Below are 11,319 nucleotides of genomic sequence, written 5' to 3'. Positions count from 1 at the left end.
CTTCTGTAAGAAATAAAGTGAGTGGAGAAGTGCAAGAAGACAACAACAAAAAAAGAGAATAAAAACTTTTGCACCATCCGCCTGGTTACGAGGGGGGATGCTCTACAGTCGACGCCATCCACCGCTCCAAAAAGAATGGTTTCAAACATAGTAGCTATCTTGAGTCCCTCACGCGACTTCTTGAGTTCGAGGGTCAACGCACAAACACCCCGATTCCATCCATTTACAGTGTGGGGAAATTTGCTAATACATCAAACGTCATTCAAAGAAGATGCTCCAGAGAAAACACGCTGCTAATAGTGCCCAAGAAAATATTTCCTATTATTTGACAATCGCTCTTTTGAATTTCTTTATCTGGAACTATTGAGACCTTGCGAAATGGTACAATAGAATTTTCAAATAAAGCAAAAAACCTTGGCGTCATCATTGATAAAGATCTTTCCATGACAAGCCACGTGAATAACACCATAACATCTATGTACATAGAAATGAAAAAAAGAAGCAAAATTCGTACTTTAATACCGAAGCATATAGCAGAACTTTTAATTAATTTCCCTGTTTTATCCAAATAGGTCTACTGTAACTCCCTTTGGGCGAATTTAGCCCTAAGACAAAATGAGTAAACTTCAGGTTGCCCAAATAACGCAACCAGGCTCATTGTACGCAATAACCAAAAATACCCGTCGGCAACTCTCCTTCTCCGTGAGTCACACTGGCTTTCTGTGAAAAAAACAGAGTTGCCTATAAGATTTATACTGTTGTCTACAAATCCTTAAGCACCAACAGTCCCTCCTATATTAAAGACCTTCTAAACATTTATGTCCCCAATAGAAACTTGAGGTCAAGCTATAACCAATCAATCCTTGTCAAATCTAAGACATTGCATAAAATAGGTGAACAATCTTTTCAATTTTCGGTCCCCCATTTTTGGAATTATCCCCCATCACACGTGAGATGCTCGGGTTCCTTGACAACGTTCAAATCTAGCTTAAAGTTTTATCTTTATACGTCATAATGTTGCAACACTATTATCATATTTTGTTGTTGTTAAATTGAATTCGTATCACTTTTCCATCAACACTTGTCTTACCGTAATATGTTGTGTTTTATATCACTGTAAAGCGCTTAGAGCCTGTGACAAGGAGGTAAAGCGCTATATATATATATATATATATATATATATTATTTATATATATATTATATATTACCATTTATAATTATTATTGGGCAGAAAAATTATCGGAAGAAAATAAACCCTTATTTGTGGATTTATTTGTGCGGCTATGTGGTCTTGTGGTGTGACACTCGCTTTCGGATTAGAAGGTCCTGAGTTCGAGCCTCCCTCGGCGCACAGTTTGGTCCTGAAAAAGGCTCTATACTCACATTCTCTGACGTATTCAGCTGTAAAATGAGTACCTGGCCGTTAACAGAGCTGTCTCTGTCAGAACAAAATGTAATATCGCCTAAGAGGCGTCATGACTCGTTTTACATGTTAAATGTTGCTGTTGGTCAGGTACCCTTTGTAAAGGGTCTTGAGCAAGTTAAGTGGATATTGCTCTATATAAAAGCTCAATTTATTTTAAACACTCCTGTTTGAGCAAAATGTTCAATTATAGACACCATATTATACTGTTTATCCGCTTCAATCATTACTGTTTTTATACCATTTTGAGGGGATGGAGTACTTTTTAAAAAAATTATTTTGGTTTCGTTTTGTTTTTTGTTCTTTTTTGTTTGTTGTTTGTTTTGTTTGTTTTTGTTTGATTTGTTTGTTTGTTTTTTGTTTTGTTTTTTTGTTTTTTGTTTTTTTTGTTGTTTTGTTTGTTTTTTTTTGTTGTTTTTTTTTTTTTTGCTATGATTTGTTTTGTTTTTTTTTTAATTTTTACTGTGTGTCGTTTTTGTTTTGTTTTTGGTTGGTGTTTTATTTTGTTTTTGTTGTTTTTGTTTTTTGTTCCTTATTTCCGTTTAGTAGAAAAAGGTATTTGGTCATTGTTCCTAACTGTATGTCGAATCTGGTGTATTTCTTGATGGCCTATGTCGACATGAAGTTCGTCTTCAGTTTATAACGGTGAGAATCAGTTATGTATTTCTGTGTTTCCTTACCTTTAGCTTTATTCAAAATGTAATTGAAATTCGCAGTCGGTTTGTCTATTAACAAACACGCAAGAATCGAATTTTTGGCTCGTCGGGGAGTGATAATGGCCGGATAGCGTTTCTTTCCAAATTAGATTTTCGGGAAACCTGCTGGCAATAACATATCCAATTGTAATATCTAGCAAGGCATGAGCTTCGCTTATCTTTCGGTGTTGTTTTCAACAATGAGCGCCATCTGCAATGGGACAACATCATAGACAACATGCATGGAGGAGTGATTTCTGACACTATCATCAACATTAAAGAAATATGAGATAGATATAGCATTGCTTCACAAGGAAAAAAACAACTTTCGTTTTAACAAATAAATAAACTCAGATGAGGACTTATTCGTAATTTATATTTCTGAGTGGGCGGCTTGTTTTAATGTAAATTTGTCTGCATCATATTTATCAAAAGTTTTAATTAAAAAAATAAAGATGCCAATGATTTGTAGTGATATTATTCCAATTTATTAGAGTTTGAATATTTAGTCATATAGTTCTTTGTCTAATATTTGTGGATCTAAATTATTTAATAGTTTGTATCTCCCTGCCTCTACCTCCAATTCATCATTAGGGTTATCATCGTCATCATCATCATCATCATCATCATCATCATTATCATCATCATCATCATCATCATCTTTATCATCAGCAACAGCAGCAACATCACCATCATCGTCAAAGCCTCTCTCTCTCTCTCTCTCTCTCTCTATATATATATATATATATATATATATATATATATATATATATATAATATATATATATATATATAAATATATATATACATATATATATATATATATATATATATATATATATATATATATATATATACATATGAGTGTTTGGTGGGTACTTGTATGTACGAGAGTGCTTGATAATGTTGGTTAGAGCATATAAGAATAAATAAGGTCACTCACGTTTTTTGTCGATAAAATCGTTTCTATGTCCTCCATGTCGTCAGTCAACATTTATCGTAGTGCGCTTTTTCTTTCAAGAGTTCGATGTTGTTTATTTATTTTCGCCCAATGGCATACTTAGCGGAAGTAATGACGAAAATAAATAAACAACACCGAACTCTCGAAAAAAAAAAGCACACTTCTGATAAATGTCGAATGACCAAATGGAGGACATAGAAACAATTGTATCGGGGAAAAAACGTGAGTGACCTTATATATATATATATATATATATATATATATATATATATATATATATATATATATATATATATATATATATATATATTCTTCTTTTCTTCCTTCTTCATCAACAATAAATAAAAGATTAAGTGAAAGAAAAAGTTTAAATTGCTTCTAAAATAGTTGCCCTAAATTTGGCTAATGCTTGTTTCCTTCTGAAATTTTTTGGGGAAAAATAACTGTTAAAACAGTATAGCAAAGACAAGGAATTGGATGTGAAAATAAAATGTTCATGGTTATTTTTAAAACGTGTCTGTTTTTATTTAAGTGGTGCCTAAGTTTCTCCTGATGGTCAATTCCGGTTGGCAATATTTAAGTCAGAACACCCCCCCCCCCCCCCCCCTCCAGCACGGTCATTTGATTTTACAGTTTTGGCTGCTTTCTTGACTTCCGTAGTAAAAATAGACAAATGGCTTATATCTTGCGCTACCTATCTGAGCACATATCTTGTACGATGACAAAACCTATTTTCTTTTTTTTTTTATTTTGGCCAGATATATTTTACATTATATCGATAAATCAATAATGATTTCTAAGAAGTTTTGTATTTAATACATTTTAACAGGCCGGATGTCATTTTTATAAATTCATCGATTTGATATGAAGTCACTCCCTTCATTAAATTACAGAAAACTTAAAGGTGGTCTCATTCAAATTTTCAAAATCGTACACAAGATCGACAAGTTGGATTCCAAGGAGTTCTAGAAATATGCGATTTTGACGTCAACAAGATGTGAGGTTTTCAAAATCTTCAAAGATAAATGCCCACTCCATAATTTTCAGTACCGTAGATATTTGGAACTCTCTCAACAGCCTGTTCAAGACCTGCGAGGAATTTTAATGTCTTTAAAAACTATATTGATAAGTTATTAGATTACCTTGAGTTTATTTTATAATTGATATACCGTACATTATACCATACTAATACTTAATAGTTATTTATCACTGTGACAGGTCACATTATTGGCCTAGTGTTTCTCTTATTATGTATTTAATTGTCTTGTAAATATTTTGGCCAAAAAAAAATGCTTTTTGTCCACGCGAAGAGAAGATAACTGTCTACCAGGGCCGTTTCTTGCACTCACTATGTATTCAGTCAGTGCTAAAAATAGTAAAAGACATTAAATTTCGGTTCTTCTATGAGACAACTAAGAAAAGTCTGATAATAAAGCGCGTCCCTTTGGTCTTTTTCTTTTCTTTTCCTCGTTATTTTTTTTTCTTTCTTTCTTTCTTTCTTTCTTTTTGTTTTTGTTTTTGTTTTTTTGTTTTTGTTGTTTTTTTTTTGTTTTTTTTTTTTTTTTTTTTTTTTTTTTTTTGGGGGGGGGGTTCTCCAAAGATAAGGACTACAGTAAAATCCAGACTTGTTACCAAGTTACTTTCATCGTCAACAATAAGAACGGTGACAATTGGCAAAAATAATGTTGAGAGCCTTGCTTCTGAAAAGAAATATGATGAGAAAAAAAAAAACGAGATAAAAGAATCATGTCGATATTGTTACTGGGCAAAAGAAAATGAGTAAAAACTACAGATCATCGAAAGCACCTTTAAATAAACAACAAGGTTAAAAAAAAATTAAAAGTCAGAATTAAATTGGTTCATTGAATCACACTTTTTATGCGCGCATGTGTGTATGTATATATGTGTGTGAAAGATTTACAACGTCGAAGGATAATCAGGTCAAAAGCGAGAAGCTAATGTTGCTTTGTCGATCATATATTTTGATTCCGTGACGTCATTGTTGGCTTATTAGTTAGCTAGACCCTACCTTTTTTACTGATCGAAAGTGAAATCTCACATTGAAGCATTGTCGTGTTTGTAGATTGTTGGTATGACATTCAATTTACGGGAACAAATTTCAGAGGTCCGGAAAAATATAAATATATAAAGCCAAATGCAAACAAAACTGTTGACGCTGTAGTAAATTCAGCCAAAACTTTCTACCTTAAAATTGTTCCTCTAACATGGGCAGTAATCTTCAATCTTCGTAAACGGAATAATTTGGAAATGGAGTCAATTGCCCTACTCTTGGTTTTCTTTATTATTATTTGTTGACTATTTTAGAATCAAATGACAGTTTATAAAAGGCCTACAATTTCTTGTTCAGTTTAAAGTATGCAATGTGCAATGTACAATATATTGATAATTATGTTTTAATGGCATTTAAAGAACAGTTAGTCCATTTTAAAACCCGATAATTGAGACGATTGAATATGATATAATATGATATGATATATAACTGGGGGACTTATGTATGATTTACACGGTGTTCATTAAGTTTTTCCCTGATTTCAAAGACATATTATTATTATTATTATTATTATTATTATTATTATTATTATTATTATTATTATTATTATTATTATATTTATTATTATTATTATTAACCGTTATAGATATTTACATCTGGTTTCATCGGCTTCTAGGGAAAAGCCATGCATTTATGAACATTAGTCATAGACTGACAATACATCACCAAATTTACCTAAATGAACATGAACTTAAAGACCTCATTTTTCTTCCTTTTATTTCGGAACAGCAACAGTGCGACAAAAATCGCTTGGTTGACGGGAGTGTGATCAATCTCTGATACTACGTGTATCTGCAAATTTAGATTATCCTATTTTTTTAAAATCGCTTTCCTGTAATGGTTTGCCAAACTGGGCTATGGAAGGTTATTGAGCTTACCGTCGACGATTTTGTTTCATGCAATCATATTACACAAAACGATTTGTGTCGCATTTTTGCCACTCCGAAATAAAAAAAAGGGGGGGGGGGGAATTGTGCCTTTTAAGTTCATGTTCATGTCGCTAAATTTGTTGATGAGATATGGATGATGACTTCTGATGACTTTTTATAAATATATAACTTTTCCCTTGAAGATGGTGAAACAGATGAAAGTATCTATAACGGTTTTAGAATAATAAGTCCTTGAAATCTGGGACAGACTTTATGGGCACCTTGTATACATGGATGACCTCTGTTTATTCAAACCAATTCAGACAGATCAAAGGGAATAGAAATATAAAGATAAAAACAATTGAGAGCCGAACTCCCGTTCAAGTTTTGGTTCATTCTTTAACCCAATACAGGCAGAGTTCCAATACAACTAAATCTGACTCATTGTATTACGGTTGCTGCTATTTAGGTGAAAATGGTTAGCTTTGTAAATAGTCGGCAAAATCAGGATTTGAAAAATAAAATCTCATCATTGACGGCTATAATAAATCACATCTTGGAGTATCCCGCAAGAGTGAGTTAATTGGGCTTTGTTTTCACACTTATCAAATCAATTTATCTCTGTTGTGCTTTGATATCAAAAGCTCAAAAAAGCGGTTAAAGCAGCGACACCGGTAAATATCTACTTCAGGTACCATAGCAATAGTGAAATAAAATTAGAATTCCAAACACGATTTGTAAATACAGAATGAGTACCTAATTAGTTTGCCACGACGCCCAAATGACAATCAATGTCTATCGACTCACGAAAGAACAATAACAAACAGGAAATGTTATTATGTCAATACGCCCGGCAGCCGGCAGTTTAAGCAGTCTACACAAAAACCCGGTGACGCAGTTTCTTATCTCCCAATACCGGAAACTTCTACAAATTAGTCTTGTCTACACGAGATCATGGCGGACAAAATCCCTCAGGGGATGGCGTAGATTGGCAGCGTCCTCTTGAGAGCATCTTTTCCCGAGTGTAGTGGTAGCATTAAAGGAGCATAATAATCACATTTACGAAGAGATCGTGGATGACAAGAGTTAATTGCTTTGATCCATTGATTATGTCTCCATCTTGCACGTTGTCAGCCAACCAGCTAGCATTGTCAGTTGGGAACGTAAGATGGGGAAAGAACAGTGAGACGAAAGATGAGCGAAAATGGCTGTCTACAAGTACAGATATAAAAAGAATGCTCTACAAGGTGATTGAATCCATTTCAACAGTCGTAACGTCACTTCCCTCGCATTGACCCATGGTAACTTAGTAACTGGATCTAAACTATCGGAACAATGGCGGACGCCCTGATGAAATATTTTTCCGACGAGCATAAAAGTGTATCCAGTGGAAAAATTAACATTATAAATCTGATCATGTTTTGACTTTTACACATTCTGATCACAAGGCATATGAAAAGTTATAACCAGCATGAAGAATAAAAAGTACAGATTTTCTTTGTTTAGAACCACGATGGCCGCCGTTGCTGGGCGACGTGACATCAGACTATTGAATCCAATTCTAGACTCCCTTACCAGAAGCTGAGGCATGTAAAAATGAGTAGCTCCTCTGTTGTGTTTTGGCATGGCCTCGTACATACAAGATTCAAATAATCACTCAACCGGACTGTAGTTGGTGAATACAGAGCTGATTTATAACCAATGTGAAATTATATTCTGTGCAATCATTATAACGATAACATTTTGATGAACGCGAATTGCATAATAACAATTAATAAGACACGCACACACAGTCGAGATTTTTTTTTTCGTCCACCCAGAAGTGGATAGGTAGCTGAGTCTGTTAGATTTGGCGGAAAGTACTTTGAGATAGACTAGCGTCCTATCCAAAGGATAGCAAGCAATTACTATTTTCCGTTTCAGGCTATAGAAACCGGGATAAACTCCGGTTCCATGAGCCTAATGGCTCTGAAGGATTCCTAGTATATTCATTAATTATTACTTTTTTAGACTTTTGTGAGGAAAAAAATTACTTCATATTTCGTTAGATTCATCTTGTCAAAAAGTTTCAAACTTGAGCTTAAAATTTGATCTCTCTGGTATCACACGTGATAACAAATTGGAGGGTTTGTTCTCAACCAGCCAACTGCCGTACTCTGAAAAGACACAATTATTTTTAATGGCCATAAAACTCGTCCTTCAAATAACATTCGATTTAAATGACCCTCATCTTGATTAAATACTCTCAAATCTGAACCTCGCGAAGTCCCAGGTTTGAGAGTTTGAGAGACATTTTTTTAAAAATCCGTGTCTTTCCCGAGTTCGGCAGTTAACTGGTATGCGATCGAAATTTGAAGTAGGCCTATAAGTTTTGTTGTCTAACTTAGGAAAACGTGCATATCTAGTTTGGAGTACGGCAGAATTCTTCTCACCAGTTTTAAACTATGTGCATTGAGAGAAAGAGCTAAAGTTTCCAACACGATTTATGATAGGGTGATGATGATGATGATGATGATGATGATGATGATGATGATGATGATGATTAATGATGATGATTCAATTAATCCCGATTTAATACCTGATCGACGTGGTGGTTGACAAATGGTGTGATTCTACTTCCTTATATTCATAGCTTGATGGTCTCTGAGCTATTTTTGAGATTAGTCAAACCAACCTGATCAAAATCAGACAATCCCAGTCTTACACAAATTATTTTATTTCAGTTACATTACAAAGATGATTTATAACTTTTAAAAAAATCTTTTATGAAGCATATTTTTTTAAAAACAAATACAATAAACAGAAAAAAGCCCCCAAAAAACAGAGTAACAAAACAGGAAGTCATCATGGTAAATTCTGATCCTGACATTGTGTCCTTAGGTAAAGCACTTTATACATTACCTCACTCAACCCAGAATTAATATCTTTCAGTGACGGATATTGTAAGCGCATTAATACAAAAGGACGCGTAAGAGACGACCGGTACTGTATTAAATGGAAATATGATCCCTGCTTTTAGGAATAAGTGAAACATTGCGCATTGAGCATGGTTAATCCGTGGACATTCTCTTTAAATTTATATTTTCTTTCTTTCTTTCCCATGTTCAGCCACTGACCAAATGAGAGACATCAGTTTTGTTTGGCCCAAGTACAGATTTGACCAGTTTGGATTTGTCGGCAGTACTCAGAAACTAAAATGTATCTTTGCTGGAAAGAAAGTAAATATTTTAATAATATCATGACAATAAACCGCTAATTAATGAAGAGTTAAATCTATTCTTAAAAGGTGTGTATGAAACAGTAGCAGAAAGAAAATTACAAGAAAATAAAGACATTTCAAAAAAGTAGCATGTCTCGACTGGGGATCGAACCAATCAAGCTCTATCTTTGTCATCCAAAATCTTATACTTTAGGCTTAGCACACGATAGTTTTTTTACTTAAAATCGATTACCAGACTTTGCCTGTGGTATCGCAAGTATCCCCATTGCCATGAACGGTTGGAGGTTCCGATAGCTCAGTTAAGGGGCGGTTTGGGTCTAATTATTAGGAAAATCCTTCGAAAAATTGATTTTGAGATTTTGGTGGAAAATTATTTTTTATTATCCGAGAAATAATATAATTGAAGTCCAAATTCGTAAAGTAGACTATAAAGGCACAAAAAACACAGTCGAAAATGGTACAGATAGTGAGAAAGTGTGAAAAACGGGAAGTTATTTTGCTATTTTCTCAAAATGTCATATTTCTAAGGGTATGGGATACTGTGTCAAACGTTTCCCAGAATCTATTCAATGAAATTGTCTGAAAATTTCCACAGTTATCACAGAGATAATGTATTGTGTCACCATAGAGAGATTTTTTTTGATAAGATGTGTGAATTTTGAATTATAATCCTAATTCTGAATTTTTAACATCAATTTTGTCATAACATTTTGATTCTCAAATTTGTAATGTTCTAATAAAAATCCCATAAGCTAAAGCCGTAAAATCTCTCTATGGTGACACACTATGGTACAATGTTGACACGAGGGAAGAATATGGAGGTCATTCCTTCATTAGTTTTTGTGGAACGTTTGCCACAAGATTGTTATATTTTTTGATGTCAGACCCCCAAATTCGGCCGCAAAATGGGCATCAACACAGATAATTAAAATTTTTCACCATAAATGTTGTTTTTTAACCTATAATGACGATACAAAATGATTAAAACCGCCCAATATTGCTAATTAAAATTTTTTTTGAAAAGACCCAAACCGCCCCTTAAGAGAGCCTTGCTTCCCACGCAAAGGGATTGAGATTGATCCCGTCAGATCTGATGGAAAGTACTTTTGGATAGACTTAGCGTCATATCCAAAGGATAGCAAGGAATTGTTGATGTCGGTTTTACGTTATAGAGACATGGAAAAAATAGAACTCCATCGGTTTAACAATTCTGAAGGATAAAAAAGAAAGCACACACACAAACACATACATACACACACATACACACACACACAAACACACAAACGAACAACAACAAAACAAAGCCAAAAGAAAACGTCTTTGATGCGCTAAGTCACTCTAGACAATGATTGAACGATTTTATTCCAGTTTGAAAGATGTTTTGAACTCCGATTTTGTTACAAGCACACTTACTTAATTATAGAGAAATTTAATTATTCTATAGATAGTTCGAAGATGACGTCACTCGGGTCTTTGTTATTGTTTTTGCCATCCGCGTTTATGACTAATGCTCACTGAACTGTATTAACCTGACTATAAACGTTCATGGATACACACAGTTTTGTGTGTTGTTCCGTTATACTTCCGGATGGCAATGTTATGAGCTTCTTAGCCAAGCGCATACTATCTATATCGTCGACTGAATTGACTTTTGGGTTTTTTTTTTTTTTATTTTTTTATTTTTTAAATTTATCGAAATTCAGAGAGACAACTGATGAGACATTATGTAAGTCTACATTGCACTTTGATTTGGAAGGAGAATATTAGAGCTAGTCAATGCATACAATTTGTCGATGTTAAAAAAATAATTTCTGAATATTCCCATGGGTGTCAGTTACCGAAACCTTGACTGGCTGGTATGAAAAAGAACAGATTGTCATTCCTACATTCTCTGGGCCTTTATTCCCAATACTTCTTTACACCCTCATTAATTTGCCATATGCCTAAAAGGACATAAATCTATATATCGCACGTCTGAAAGAAAGAGAGGAAGAGAGAGAGAGAGAGAGAGAGAGAGAGAGAGAGAGAGAGAGAGAGAGAGAGAGAGAGAGAGAGAGAATGAGAGAGAGAGAGAGAGAGA

General features: G+C 34.0%; 1 protein-coding gene across 1 annotated transcript in view; it reads left to right on the top strand.

Annotated features, from left to right (window-relative positions):
- Positions 1–1,384: 1,384 nt before the first annotated feature.
- LOC144977789 (neuroglian-like) overlaps positions 1,385–11,319 on the top strand; it is a 13,170-nt gene continuing 3,235 nt past the window's right edge. The window contains exons 1-2 of the mRNA XM_078923185.1: positions 1,385–2,068; positions 9,128–9,237. Coding sequence (XP_078779311.1) covers positions 9,216–9,237 — 22 coding nt within the window. The 5' untranslated portion in view covers positions 1,385–2,068; positions 9,128–9,215. The remainder of the gene's footprint in view (positions 2,069–9,127; positions 9,238–11,319) is intronic.

Source organism: Berghia stephanieae, chromosome 8 (assembly GCF_034508935.2).
Source record: "Berghia stephanieae isolate SIO BIC M18660-M18661 chromosome 8, UCSD_Bste_1.3, whole genome shotgun sequence".
Lineage (NCBI taxonomy): Eukaryota > Metazoa > Mollusca > Gastropoda > Nudibranchia > Aeolidiidae > Berghia > Berghia stephanieae.
The sequence above is the reverse complement of the archived record's forward strand: the minus strand, read 5'-3'. Positions and strand labels throughout refer to the sequence as shown.